The sequence below is a fragment of the Chiroxiphia lanceolata genome, chromosome 8, assembly GCF_009829145.1.
Source record: "Chiroxiphia lanceolata isolate bChiLan1 chromosome 8, bChiLan1.pri, whole genome shotgun sequence".
NCBI classification, from domain to species: Eukaryota; Metazoa; Chordata; class Aves; order Passeriformes; family Pipridae; genus Chiroxiphia; species Chiroxiphia lanceolata.
This window is the reverse complement of record NC_045644.1, coordinates 17,078,114-17,093,753: the sequence shown is the minus strand read 5'-3', so window position 1 is coordinate 17,093,753 and position 15,640 is coordinate 17,078,114. Positions and strand designations below refer to the sequence as shown.

The following is a 15,640-nucleotide window of genomic DNA, read 5'->3' as shown; positions in this document are numbered from 1 at the left end:
CCCTGCAGGAATGGAATCTGCCAGCACCACCATCCTGAAAAGGGAGGGATCTAAGCAAACAACTGTCTGCTTTAAAACATAACTGCAGAAGTTGCAGTATTTGTTTCAAAATATCAGACTAGGCAACTGTGTGTCAGACTTAATTGCTCCGTAATGTTATACACAAAGCCATTAATCTATGAATTCTGCCATCAGGTTCAGTACAAATAGTTCCAACAGCTGCAATGGAAAAACAGGACCAGCTTGTTGTCCAGTGTTCCTGAAGACATGCCTGCAAGCAGGTGACTTTTTACCCAAATATGCTAGATCAGAATCCTCAATTTACTCCTGGGCTGTGATGAATGCATATAATTGAAAACAGAATGTGACTTAGAAGTAGAAAAAAATACCATCTACTTTAGTTGATAACATTCAATTTGTTTGACATCATTATGGCATGTACTGACATACTGCATATAACTTTTTTTGGACTAAATAATTCCTAACATTTTTATCAGACAAGAAAAATAAACCACGATGAGGAAAGTCTCTAGACTCCAGAAAACAGACTGGATCTGTAGAGTACCAAATGGAAGACCAACAGCAGAAGAAAATGTTCAACATTTTACTAGATCTGATCATTAAAGACTGTCTTCCAGAGTCGTTCCATGGGTAATACAGGTTGTTAAAAAAAAAAGCCAAAAACCCCAAGAAAACCTCACCATCACCAACAACCAAAACTGCAATTAGTGGCCGTCTGGATTACACCTGTATACAGTTAATGAGAGAGGCAGTTTATTCTCTGTTTACAAAAAAAGCCCACTTCTCTAGCTTTCCATATCCTGTGGTCCATTTTCCAGCGGCCTTATCACCCTCTCTCCTGATTCCTCCACCTTACAGGTGGCATTAGGTTTCCAAAGACCTTGGGAATTTGTCATATGCACATCTGCTTTGAAAGAATGACAAAACCAGCTGCAGGCTACCTGTGTTCAGAAATCATCTGGACATTTGGATTGTACAAGGATTTATTTGAATGTAAATTATTTGTAAGGACATGAGGATTATGAAGGTTATGAGTTATATATGGAAAAATACCATTTTTCACTCTGTACCCATAAGAATTACTATTATTTAAAATGTACAATAAAGATAGCCAGGTCCTCCTCTTTTTCAACTTTTATCATTATATTTAGAAATATTTTTCCACTTTAAAAAATGTTATTTAGCACTTCTCATTTAGTGGAGATGTTCTAGTTTACTGCTCAGGTAAAATGATGCACGTACTATATGGCAAGAGAAAAAGAACTAGAAATTTCTCTTGCTGCCCTCCTGCTACACTGCAGGACCTAGCAATCACTTGTCACCAGCTCAGCTTTCTGTGCTGCTGGTGGGACCCTCTGCCCACTGCTCTCCTAAGCTCCAGGTTCTGTGAGGGATTGTGCACACGCCTCATGTGCACAACCAGCTCATGTCCAACACTGCCTCCAACTACAAAGCCTTATCAGTGTTTGAGCCTAAATCCAGATGCTAATCTGAATTACTAAACTCTGCTCATCTCCTCATCAGCTCTCATCTGCGCAGTGCTTATACAAATGTGTATAAGCACTTCCAGTGGATCTGGTTTTTCCTAGGTTATTTCATTATCTAGGTCATTCAAACTTCCTGTTACTTTGGAAAACAGATACTTCATTTTATCTTAATTTATAATGATACTGGCAAAACCTGTAGGGTATAACTAAGTATATAACTTGACTGCAGAATAACAACAAAAATAGAGCAAAAGAGAAACAAAAAACGGCTGTGTTCAGCCTGTGTGGGTTCCCAAACTTACTTTGCTTGCATATCACCAGGGTTAAGGGCAGCAGCTTCAAGTAAAAACATTGTGCTGCTCACAGCCTTTACGTACCACAGCTTGTGAACCACTGCCCCAGTCTGCTCCTCCCTCACTTCTACCTGTGCTGCCATAGGCAGCCATCCTGCCACTGTTTCATGTTTGGTGTGTTTTATATCTGAAACGGCTGAGATAAGCTATGGCATGTTATTGCCTGACAGATTGCCATATATTTAATGCAACATAAAGCAATAGGACATGCCATGACTGTGGGTGGATTGCCTGAAGGTACAAACCTTACTGTGTCCTCCAAGACAGTTTGATGGTTTGAGTCTGAGTAAGCTCTTCATCCAGACATCTATTTACAGAAGTCTCTGGAGCACCTATTCCCAGAAGAGCACCTAAATTCTATATTGGAGGCAACCAGCTGGTTTACCATAAAAGATATCCCAGGAGTGAAGTAATACACATACAAGGTGGAAGATTACAAGACTTTGCAGGAAAGCAGAGAGCCAATTATTTGATAACTTGGACTCACTGATCACAGTTGAGGCACATGTGAAGTGTCCACACACATGAAAACTGGCAAGCACAGTTCAGACCTAGCAAGGGTCCACAAATTAAATAACAAGAATAAAACTCTCTCCAGTGCTCCAAATCTCTTAATGGCTCACAAAAATTAGGTCAAGGTAATGGGTAAAACATGTAAGTCTGATCTGAGAAGATTTCCTCAGGACCGATGAAACAGCCATATAGCTGCATCCCCAGCAATTTTAGCAAGAAGGGTCATAGCAAGTTTAAGCAAGAAGTGTCATAGCAAATTTAGGAGTGCTCTACCAAGGGATGTATGGAGTTGCTGGGGAAACTTTGCCAGGGAAAACCTGTGATAACTTGGGGAGGCCCACAGTGCTAAGCTATGCAGGGATCTGTACAGAAACCCAGGACTGAGAGAGGATTTAAAAGAACATTAGCTGTCCTTCCCCGGGGAATGCGAGTTCCCCGTTGAGCCTTTTAATCTCTTTTAGAGAACAACAAGCATTTTGGCATAAAAGTAAAAAGCAGATTTGCAAAACACAGAAGCATTTTCCAGAGGTGGTAAAGCAGTATTTCTTCAGTTTAATGTAAAAGAAATCTGTTCTAATACTCAAAAAAAAAAAAAAAAAAAAAGATAAAAAAAAAAAAATAAAAAAGCTTAGAGAGACAAATCCAAGTTTGTGAATGGTAGCAAGGAACAAAAAGTAAAAAACATGGTAAGAATCTCAGAAAGCAGTGTTAAGCAGTGTTAAGCCAACCACATCTGTCCACACGTGGCTCTACTACTCACGCCTGTTGCTAAATCCAACTATTTAAGTATAAATAAAATCGCCAAGAAATACACAACAGGAACCATTCCACAAGACACATCTCTTCAAAAGTAATGTTATACCAACATTAGTAATCTCTTTCATTTTTTACTATTGCTCTTGTGGAACCCTCAAGATTCATACTCATAACCATATTTCAGTATTCATTCTCTTAAAAGGTACTGAAAAGCCTCTGTTGAGAGTGTCTTCTTGTATGTTATAAAGTACCACCCACATCCCTGACATATTATGGTTGTTATATTATTACTGTAATCACTACCATCACCACCATTACTATTTATACAATTAATACAATAGTGCCCTATACCACTGCACATAACATAATGAACTTTTACACTGCCTAAGTGACATAAAAAGGATGAATGTTCAAGGAAGAGAAGTTTATAAGAGAAAGATTTCAAATCTGTTCCTCTGATTCCCAAGACGATACTGCAATCACCACCAGAAATGTCAGCAAAAGTTATTATTCCCCCAGGTAGAAATGAATTGTGCTGAGAAACCTCAGAGCTTCAGTTCACACATCTATAACATTGCTGTTGATTTGCATTATGAAGATGTCTATAACTATGTTTTGGAGAAGATATGGAGAAAGAGTTAAACTCCACATTTGTGTAGTTTTGGAACAGCATTCCAATCTGCTTCTGTAACAGACATAAACTCCAGCATGCTGCTCGGGGACTTGCTACAAAGGCATCCTCAGATTCATGGTATTTCAGCTTAAATGTCCTGTGTTGTCCTACAGTGTGTTTTAGATGTCTACAAAAAGGCTAATGGCATTTCTGGCATTGTTTTTGTCAGATTTTGCTAGTTTGGCACAAACCCCACATTTGCTGATAAGTAGCAGTAGCTTCTTTTCTTTTTAAATCAAAGCATTGATTTAAATCCTTACCTAGACTGACTCTTGCTTGAAGATATTACAGGAGAGGAGACTGGTCTTGCTGGTGAAGGTGATGTAGCTCCTAAGTTTGGAGACCCGGATGCTGTCAGAGAGTGAGCTCTTCTTGATGGCAGGTTGTTTGATGGAGAAGCATTAATAATAATATTTTGATCTATGGAGAAAACAGAAGTTTTCATCACAATTACATCTGGCCTAATAAAAATGATTTTGTCCAATTCATTAACATAGAGTAAGACAGTAACAGCATTCTAGATTTGCCCCAAAACAGCCAAAAAAGTCCAAACTGAACAACACTTACAGACACATTTCATCTTAATGGAAAGAGAGTGCTACTGAAACTAAATGAAAGAACAATTGTTAACGACTACAGAAATTAATTTAAAAGCTTACAGGATTTGGAGTTTCAACTGCAAAAAGTAGGTTTATATAATAAATTTATTTTTAACATGCCAAAAAAATGTCTGCATAAAAAGACTTTGAGCAAAAACCCGATGGACTTTTAAGTACTGAAGCAATATATCTACCTGGTTCTTCTTGTTCATCAATATCTTGAGGATCTGAGCCACTTCTATTACGATATTCCTTACAGCTTTTTGCCTTCCGTGTTGCCATTTCATCATCAGTCGCCTCTCCACTTTCACCCTGGAAATAATGAGCACCATAATAAACATCCCAAACTCACTACTATTTCCAGTTCAACCTGCTACAAAACCATGAGGTAAATCAGCTATTCCTTATGAAACAGACTCCTGTAAGACCAATACCAGTAGAAAAGAGACAACTTAAATAGGATAGATAGTGAAGTGTGGGACCACTGGCTGTTACCTCAGTTTGCCATCACACAGAAGATGACTGATTGAATCTCTCTAAAATGTTTCAGCTGGTTTTACACTATTTCACTGGTGCACAGGAGCCCTAAAGAGGATGGTTCTTCCCATTTAAGGATCTTCCCTACCTGCCTACTAGAAGAACATGTGGGTAGTGTAGAGCTGCTAGCTCCTGCATTATCCTCTCTCCTGCCTATTGCTGAAAGCAGTTGAGTCCAGGAAAAAAGAGAAGACTACCAGACTAGGTCATGTTTCTGTCACCCACAAGACAAAACTGCATGCTAACATGAGGTGGAATAACTGTGGTAATATTTCTGAAAAAATGAAAATAAAAACTATTTTAAAAAGTGACATCAGCCTCCAGACGTCACTTTGCATGCTAATATTTTTATTATTACCAATATTTTACCTTTATACTGAGGCAGTATCTAAAGGTTGCAAGAAGATTCTGTCCCCTTCTGCTAGCCCCAGCACCTACACATCCCAAGAATGCTTCAAGCATGAGAAAAGAAACCAAAACTACTGGAAAACAATAACCAAGAAATCTGAAACTGCAATAAACAGTTTTAAAATTATCATCTAACTTTTTTCCTCTGGTTCAGAACACAGTTCGCTACACAGTAACTACAAGAAGGAAACAAATCAGCCAGATAAGCAACAAAATACACAAATAACAAAATATTCTACCCTTATGAGTACTTTCTTCTTTTTCTTAGCTGTGCTTATTCCCAGGGTGTTGTTTCTCTGTACATTAGGTTTCTCAGTGCTTTTGGTGAGAGATCCTGTGCTTGTGTTTCTTGCACTCCATCGTCTGCCTCCGAACAGTTCAACAGCCTGAGCCAAAGTTGGGCCTTCAAACCTTCCATCCTCCTACAAAAATTCTCAGTGTTAACAAAACAAGGAGAATAAGAACAGACACACTTTTTAAAGCAATAATACAGACATCTCTGAAGAACCAGTGAAAGACAAAACATCAAGAGGAGGCAATTTTTAATTACTGCATGAATACCAAAGGGCTATTTTGTTTGCTGCTTTGTGGGGTTTTTTTGGCCCTAACTCTAATTGCTCAGTATTTCAGCTTTCTTTTCAAGTACTGTCATTGCTTTTTCTTTAATAAAATACTTATTCCAAAACTCCAAACATATGAAGAGCTTTATAAGAAAAAAAATTAACCTCAATGTATTCAAAACTTGTAAGGTTTGACATAACATTGTTTGGAGAATCAGATCTTATTGACTTAAAGAGTGTTACAAAGTTGGAGATCTGGTGCTCATCTTTAATTGAACCTTACTTACAACAGAAACTAACTGGATTACATTAAGTTGTTGATATCTTTGAAATTTTCTTATACAGAATTACAGCATCTTTTACCTGGTAAAGGCTGACATACTGTTTCCGTAGCCACTGTAGTCTTTGATCAGGGAATTTCCTCATTTTTCTTACAGCTTTAGTCAATTCCAGCAATCCATCATACAGCATTCTGGCAGTATATTTTGGAGCAACAAAGTGCAGCAACTTATTGTCAGTAGTCTGAAGTCCATAAAGTAGTGTTATACCATTTTCTTCAAGGGACATATTACAGAGTTTATTTTGAACACACACAGTGTGCATATCAATGCCCGAGTGTCCCATATATACAGCCTTGGCTGAAAACAAGTCCAAAAAACCTTCCACCAGTCCAGTATTACCAAGAAACTGGTATTTACCAAGCTCAGCAGTATTACCCAGCACGCTCAGTTTTGCCTTAGCATTTGCAGGGCAAACTGTTGTGGGTTTTGTCCAAGTCAAAGTACTATTGTCAGGCTGAAGTTGAAGAAAGCACCGTGCTGAGAGATGTGTCTCCTGGTCATAATGAATGACGGTCGCCCCTTGTTGCATGAACTGATGGACATCAGCCCTGATAGATAACACGTACCAGGGAATGAGTTCTATCCCATGGCAGAAAGCCTTTTGTTGCTCTTCTGTTGAATTTGTGTCCCATTCCTTCAACTGCTCAAATATGTCACTTTCAGAATCTGAAAGGTCTCCAATTATAAATCTGCATGTGAGCAAAGATGAGAGATTTATATTTAATGATACATGTGCTGATTTATGCTATGATTGATGAATACTTTTTCTGCTGTTGTTTAAATAAATAGAACATTATCATCACTATAATAGCAACTTACAGGAACTTCTGTAGCTTTTATAATACTATAATTTATGTTATTGAAATTTTGACTTAATAGTTGCTGTAACAATATAATTACATTTTCTTAGAACTTTCCAAACTTTGCATTAACAATAGAGATGTCTGATTGGTTCTTAAAGCCAAGTGATCACAGTTTTTAAATTCACAGCATAAGATTGCTTCAGTTGAAATATCAGGTACCATATGTGAAAACTGTTAGCAGGATCTAGTGGATTGAAGATAAGACTTCTAATCTCTGTTCTATTACTGATTTAAGGTGCAGACCTTTCACATTATATAATGCTCTGATTAACACTAGTAAAACAGTGGTTAAAATACATACCTTCCTTATAAGAATGCAGGAAGAATTTTGTCACATATTTTCCACCAGAAAATTTAATTTTACTTAATGAAAATATTAACATAAAACTTGTATGCAGCAACTGAAATGTTTGAAATATTTTGCCATAATTAGAAACAGCAGATACAGAGCAACAATACTGAACTAACAGAAGAGGCAGTTTAAATAAAATGCCTTCCCTGAAGAAGCTTCTAACATGTATGAGTGCATAAATGTTCAGTATTTTGATACTTCTTCAGTGAACATAAAAAAAGAAAAAACTGTTCTGTGCACAACAGAACTAATGAAGCACATTTTCCTAAGGATATCCAGCCAATAAAATACAAACCATCTTCCTCTACGTATCCTTCAAGACATCTTGTCCTAATACCCTCTGTGCTTCCCCTTCATGTTGCTACAGTACTCTCAGTTCCTGCCCCTGTCCTACCAACTGAGCAAAACATGATTCATGATGTGACTCAGAACGAGTCACATACTCTATCTCCCAGTGCTAAACTGTACAGATGACCATTAGTTTTCCCTAAAACTCTTCTTTACCTGGGCCACAAATTAATTTATGAATTGGTGAGGTCTCCAACTCTTCACCGAATTTATAAAAATAGTCTGAGGATTTATTGCTTGTGGTGAGGGGACTGACAGAATAACTATTTTCTTTAAGGAATATTTCTAAAAATAAAGGCCACGCATTGTAACTGAGCTGATATAAATTGTCTTCCTAGAGTCTTACAAACACATGCAAATTGAAATATTTACCTGTATTACACAAGATTAACATTTTAAAATTAAACAAACAACTGAAGCAGCTCTTCCTCTCCTCTATGTCCTCAAAACAACCAAACAAGTCTCTGTAAAAATGCTAGAAAACGTATTCTGAGACAAGGTGCGGATGGCTGAAAGAGCCTAGTACAGCGGAGACAGAAATCGCAGAACTTTGTTTCTGCCTTATTTCACATTTGATAGCATGTTGCAGGCCACAGATTAAACTGTAAAGCAGCAGGTGAGCCAAGCACACACAAGTAACCAGGTACAGAAACAGAACTCTGACAGGAGCTGCCAAAAGCGACACTGCCATGGATTACTGAGAACACTTACAGAACTCGGTTTGAACCAGAGGCTTTCTTTCTATGTGCTGCACTGAGACGCAAGGAAAGGAAAAGATAAAGAAAACAGTAAGACAGGTTGCAGTTTTAGAGGAGAAAATTGCAGGGTAGGCAGAAAGAAAAAAAATTAGGTTTTCCCCTATTATTTTATAAGTTATTTACTGTAATTAGAAAAGCTTAAACATGAAGATGAGATCAAGCTAATAAAGCAATGCGTCAAAGTTTAGAGTATCTTAATAGATCAACTGATTAAAAATTCCATACAAACTGTATTTTAAACCTGGAGGTTTTTTGTATTTTCCTACCTATCTTTATTTATTTGAGAACTGTCAAAATAGAGTTCTAATAAAGATTAATATTTTATATTTATCTGACATGTACAGAAATTCAGGGTGGTTAGACGGGTCACTGGTTACAGAACGATAGAGCTTATTTGTTTACTCAACCAGGAAAGTAATTATACCCATTGCCCACTGATTCTATTAGATGCCTTTCATTTTCTTCAAATCAAATTAACCTACCAGCTTTGGTGTGTTCATGTTCCACAATGCTAATCCAAATCATCAAAAGAAAAACTAATTGAAAATCTTTCTTGCGATTTTCAAGTAATGAGGAACACGTTATGCAGTGTATTTTTCTGCCTTTATGACCACATCGTTACAATCATCAGGTAATACATATTTATGATATAAGTTGGATTTTATAACATTGTATGCAAATACGACAGGTCTCACAAGAAAGAGAACTAAATTTCTTCCTTAGAACTCTTTATCAGTTTATAGAATTAAACATAAATAAAAAATCACAGCCTCCATACAAGAAGGACAACAGAACGTGGACCTTCTGCCTCTGCACCAATTTGCTCCTGTGCTTTACCCAGTTCTCTGCATGTCCAGGAAAGAGATGGCAAGTGCATAAGGAATTTCCAGTCTATGAGGTACTTGAGCTAAATCAGTACTTTCACAAGTATTCTCCTACAAGTCATTTTACTGCTAAAATCAGAACTTACTGCATCATAAGTTCAGATACTACTAACTGAGTAGTTAGTAGCTCTGAATCAGGAAACATAACTTCAAATATCTGTCTGCAGTTTTGTTCATTTGAATTTTTAACTTTTATTTCAGACTCATATTGGCTTTTTTTTATTTAATTCCTACTTAGAGTGGAATTTACTAGATTAAATATAAAGCACAAATAAATAATTTACCAAGAAATTATTTCATAAACACATAAAAAAACCCCTCAATTTTCTCCATACTGTTCTTTTACATTTAATTTCTATTTTGTTCATCCTAGTGAAATGTTGATTTGCCTAGCTTATTCTTCATTTGAACTGCAATCTGCAAGTTGATTTTGAAACACATTAATGAACAAAAAATAATGCCTGGAAGAAAGTATTTGGACTGAAGTAAGTTAAGAGATAACATAAATGGACAGAGAAGTGGGTCTGTCTTTCTTGCCTTAATCTACTGCTCCACTTCCCAGAAGCAACTAAAGCCAGATGTGACTAATTCTATTAGAAACCATTCTTTCAGGAAATAATGATTATTTATTTGAAATGAAATTTAGAATTACATGTTAATGAAATAAATGCATTTTAAGCAGGAAGATGGTAGTTGCTTCTCAGGTGGCCATTTATTAGATTTCATGTTTAAGTAGCTGAAATACGTTGGATGGTTCTGAACATATGGATTTCTGACAGACATTGTCAATAAAATAACTCCAGCAGTGACTTAAGCAGGTTGTTTCTATGCAAACCCTCATGTAATTTTATAGTGTTTCATCTCAGAACAGTACAGTTCTGTTACTTAATTTGATGTTTGTCTAACGGTTACTCAGTTTAAAGCTGACCCACTTATGTCTACATGGGCTTTGCAATCAGACTTCACTGCAAAGCAACATTCTAGAAGATCATGGGATGTCTTAAACTTTGCATTTACCATATATCCTGCCGGTGAATAGTACAGAATATATCAGGTCTTCAAAGCAAAATCAGAGACTACTTTTGACATAGAGCATAATGAAGTAAAATTCTTTGCAAAATAGCAGGACTACAGCAACTTGAGAATTCAAAATGTGTACTCACAAATGTTTTCTTAACAAAATTTAAAAGCCTCAAACTAATATGTCCTTAGAAGAACTGGTCTTTTGAAGGATAATAAATAACCTTTATTTTGAAGGGGGTAGAACACTGCCTGAGCATGTAGAATATTATGTTCTGAGCTCTGATAACAAATATGTCCTGGTGCTATTCCTGTCACTAGAGATCAAGACTGTAATTGTAACTGTGGATTTTTAAAGCTGTATGTGTAAGACGAAAAGGATTTACTCTTATCATGAAAGGAAGCAATTACATCATGAGGGAAAATATAACTATACAGAGAGTTTCCAAGCAGTTGAGTATCAGATACTTAGAGTAACTGCAGTGGAGAAAAGCTCTGAGTTTGAAGAAGATAAATACAAGGGAAAGTGTTAAAGTTGCCCTTATTTCTAAAAGCAAGCCTTGGTAAAAGGAAATTAAAAATTAAAACCATGAAATATACATGTGATGATAGTAAATAAAATGAAACCTACTGGTACCGGTTTTTGTCCTTCAAGGAGTTTTTTCTTGAATCGCTCCCTTCACTAACATTATCTTCACCCTCCTCAGATTCCAAACTGCGATTGCAGCTCCGGATAGTTTGAAAGATACTGTTTGTTGTTGATTCTTTTTCTGGATTATTCAAACCATCTTGACCTACTCGTTGCAAGAAATTATCTTGTCCACTGTAATCTGAAACAAACTAGAGATATCTAAAAGATTAGTATAGTTATAAATAGAATCTTGTGTCATCTACTTCTCACTGTAGAAATTTTTACAACTAAGAATATTTCAGCGCATATTTCCTATTAGCTTCCAACGGGATTCTGTGCCTACCTGCAACCCAAACTAGGCCAAATGACTTCATAAATCAAGTAATGTAAATTACAGTAATTCCTGAAAACTTTAAAAAAGCCTCAGTTCTTAATTTTTTCATCTAATGTGATCCTTTGCTACTAATATAATTTCTCAGTACTCTGATACTGAACTACGTATAAACAACCAAATCTAAATTGCTAAGTATCTATGGGAATTAAATCAAGGTCCATGTAACTGAACAGCCTGGTAACAATCTGGTTTAGAAAATTTTAATCAGATGATGCCTTTGTATAAAATTACATAAAATAAAGCACTAGATGGCTACAAATCCTTATTTCATTTACCTCTAATGTTTCTTCTTGGGAGTTATATCGTGGACAGAGTCTGATGAGGCTTGATGCTCCGTCCAAAACTTCACAAAGCTCCTTTAAAAACACACCACAGAAAGGAACAACTTTACAGCCTGGAATATTGAGTGCTCGGTTGACCACTTTCCTGTATTCAGACGATGACTCATGTTGTGCCATAGCGTCTTTCAGACTTCGCATGGTTTCAATATCAGACTGGTCCATAAATTGCCACATTTTTAAAACTTTTCTTGACCTATTGCAAAAAGAGATCACAATATTTATTAAAATAATTTAAAACAATTTACCTTCAAGTCCAACACCCACAGCATATACGTATGTAATAGAGGAAACTACCATTGCTCAGAAATGAACGAGTGAATGAACGAATGAATGAATGAAGAAATGAATGAATTAATGAAATCAAGGTAATTATTTTTAAGATATTTCTGCCCTCAGAACTATTAATGAACAAAGCTAAAAAGGAGACACAAGCAGTCTGATCTACTGGAGTGACATGTCACATTTTAACAAAAGACTAGCTGTATAAGATATACCAGTAGGCCTTCTAACACTTTCATTGTGTCATTGCCTGAAATTTCTAAGGACTTAGAAAGAAATAAGAAAAGATTAAGGAAATGACATAAAGATAAACTAGACTGTTTCTTACAAATTCCTGTAATTATATTATGAACCATCCATAAAGTTACCAAAAGCTGGTGTTCTTTAATTAAATGTATTTTTACAAAATTAAATAGGGGGGTTTTTTCTGTTTTGCTCACAAATTATTTATTTTCATGGAAATAAGGAACTCAGGACCATGTTTCAGGTCTCAGTGCAGAGCTGCAGCTGACAAGAAACTCCAATTTCAAACAGAAATAGCTCCAAGAACTGCAAGTACCTCTGGCAGTTCTCTCACCATCTGAGATGTATGTCTGTGCAATTATACGGCCTTTCTGCCCACCTCTGGATTCAGACATACCAAAAGGTCTATAGAAATGCTTACAATAGAATGCCCTTAACCCCACTTTCTGTCCCTGTCCCAGAAACGCTGCTAATCAGCACTGGCCTTTCTCTCCTCTCTTTCCCTTGTGTTGTGCAGATGCTTTAGAGATAGAATTAATCCCTTAATTGGCTTTGCATTTTCCCTCATAACTTACACAGCTTGGAGATTGTGGATGTATTCTGCCAAAATGTATTCCCCATGCCTATGAGTGTTTCAAATATGTTTTATATACCAAAAATATAAACATAGCTCGATCAGAGTCCTTACCAAACCACAAAAAACAGCAATGTAAACACTTCAGAGCTTTGTTACACAAACACTACATACAAGGAGGGTTAAAGCTAAGAGAAGGGAAATCTGATCTTAACTCTTCCTCATTCGGTCCCATTTGCTGCCCTGTGAACTGCCAGTCCCAAGGCACTGCTTTCTGGCTCACCCAACCCTGCACGGTGAACCTGTGATTCCATAGGGAAGCAAGCAGTGAACTGTCTTTAACCCCCTACTCTCTCTTTCTCCTGGAGATACTGCAGGTCCTTCTATATAAGACCACAACAACATGAGATCCCAGCATCCCTCTGTATCAGTTAATGGAGGGGTTAAAAACCAGATTTGGTTGTTTGGTTTTGTTGGGTTTTTTTAGTTCTTTTGGGATTGATTTTTTTTTTTTTTTTACATTTAAGACCGATCCTTTTAGAATGTCACCACAATTATGTTTCACTTGTGTTCTGGAGACTCCTACTTACATTAGTTGTAGCTCACTAGATAAACGACAATTGCTTTCCCATTTTCTTTTCATATTTAAAAAATTTCTATTAAAAAAAAAAAAAAGATGTTTTCCAATGCAACATATTCAGCATATACCATGAAAACTGATAAGAGTCTCCAACGCAGCTTGGAGAAAAAAAAGCGTTTAGCATGCTTCATTTTTCCAGAAGGGATTACTAGAAAGTCACTGAGATGATGTGATTTAGCCACAGATTTCTGTTTAATTCATTGTTCTCCAGAGACATCTGCTTAACAGAGGCTGAAGTGTAATAAAGCCATTTAGAAAAAAGAGTTGCCAGTACCTTAGCCCTGCCAGAAATTCCATTACAGCATTGTAGTTGCCCATATTCCAGCAGCATTTTGCCACATGTACTAAATATGAGAAGACTTCTCGTTTCTCCTCCATAGAACCTGCAGTCAGGATCAGCCAGGTAACCCACGAGCTCACCTTGTAAAATAAACCAGACAGTACAGTCAATCAAAGCAATGTCACTTGGAGCATTCATGTATACTTGACAGATAATGTGGGGTTTTTTGTTTTGGTTTTTTTTTTCCATTAGGAGGTTATTAGTCAAAATTCCACCTATACGCTCATGGTCAAATCACATATGCATTGCAAACACAACTTACACAGAGACATATTCCCATTACAGCAGTTAATTTATTAACTACTCCAGAAAAACTTCTATTAAACAAAAAACTACTGCATCTTAATATAAGATATTCTGAATATGCATTGAGGCCACAGAAAAAAATAGACAACTTTAGCTACTGCTGGTTTCTAAAGCTGCCAGAGAGATCTGCAGTGTAAATTCTAATTTACATGGCTTACAACTCTCAGCCTCACACTGAATAACTCTTATTCTTTCAACATGGACAGTAAAAGTTGATAAACTGGAATCTTTTTGTTTTGGTTAATTTCACAAAACTGGTAGATTTTTCAATGCTCAAATTTGCAAATTCCTACATGCATTGAACATTTAAGGTAGTTCACATTATCTGTTTGCATGATCACAAATGAAGTAAACAAAGAAACCCCTCACCTTCCTAAGTGTGACCATATGACCAACTTCTGTTTGATGATTAATTAATGCCAGAATCAGAAATCAACTTAATACGTGACTCTGTTTGCATTTAAACAAATAAAAATCAAATCTTCATTTTATCAGTGTGCAGATTGTCTTTCCAGTTTATGTTCCCACAACATCCATAAAAAGTAGCTATATTTCACATGGAAACCTAATTTAAACCAACTGTTTCTTTTTACAATATGAGTCTCTGGAGGCTTGATTTTTGTCATTGTGTAAACACTTAGGGGGCAATAAACGTGATTTGTTTACTGACACTGAGTTCCATTCTTCGGTCCTGAAGGATGCAAGTGTTTACAGACAATACCAGTGTGAGGAGATGCTTATAAAAATTAGAAAATGCTAGTTCACCCCTCAGGAGGCATAGACTTTTGTTTTAAAAACCAAGCGTGTGAAATGAAATGTAAATGCATTAGTACTAGCAGGGAAAAAAACCTCACTGAAAATATATAGGGTTTCCCTTTAGGCAAGCCCATACAGACTCAGTGTTCTAACCCTCCCACTCCTGAGGGAGAATTGTCAAAGAATATGAATAATCTAAGTTACTATTTAACCTTCCTGATGCCCAAATCAATCAAGAGCAATACATGAGAAATGTCCAGATGAGAGACAAGCCATAGTTACAATATATGCAATATATACGTTTGTACAAAAAAACCCCCAAACATAAAAAAATCACATTTTTAGGACTGAATTCTTGAAAAAATTAATTCACGGAGGACATACTCAGGAATGAGTACCATGACTATGGGGATGCTTTAAGAGGAGGTGTGGATCAGGGGACAACAGACTAACCACTGCAGCAGCTCAGAATGAGAATCTGAATTCAGATGAAATCTTATTTGAAGTGTTCAATTGGTTATTCCTAAAATATAAAACCTGAATCGACAAAGAAGTGCATACCTGAAGAGCATGAAGGTATGGAAAAATAAAAAAAAAAAACAACCAGAGCACTGCATGACAAAGGGGTCAAGTAAGGGCAAAACCAGAATAAAAAGGTAATAA

At 36.5% G+C, this 15,640-nt stretch overlaps 1 protein-coding gene across 5 annotated transcripts in view; it reads right to left on the bottom strand.

Moving 5' to 3' along the window:
* Positions 1–15,640, bottom strand: part of PLCE1 (phospholipase C epsilon 1) — a 146,282-nt gene that overhangs the window by 28,313 nt on the left and 102,329 nt on the right. For 3 of the 5 annotated variants that reach the window (XM_032694213.1, XM_032694215.1, XM_032694214.1), the window contains exons 5-12: positions 13,850–13,995; positions 11,774–12,032; positions 11,105–11,313; positions 8,523–8,564; positions 6,271–6,937; positions 5,587–5,769; positions 4,597–4,714; positions 4,064–4,223 (exon numbers count right to left, since the gene is read on the bottom strand). In XM_032694213.1, coding sequence (XP_032550104.1) covers positions 4,064–4,223; positions 4,597–4,714; positions 5,587–5,769; positions 6,271–6,937; positions 8,523–8,564; positions 11,105–11,313; positions 11,774–12,032; positions 13,850–13,995 — 1,784 coding nt within the window. The remainder of the gene's footprint in view (positions 1–4,063; positions 4,224–4,596; positions 4,715–5,586; positions 5,770–6,270; positions 6,938–8,522; positions 8,565–11,104; positions 11,314–11,773; positions 12,033–13,849; positions 13,996–15,640) is intronic. The other 2 variants (XM_032694216.1, XM_032694217.1) reach the window with 1 other exon arrangement.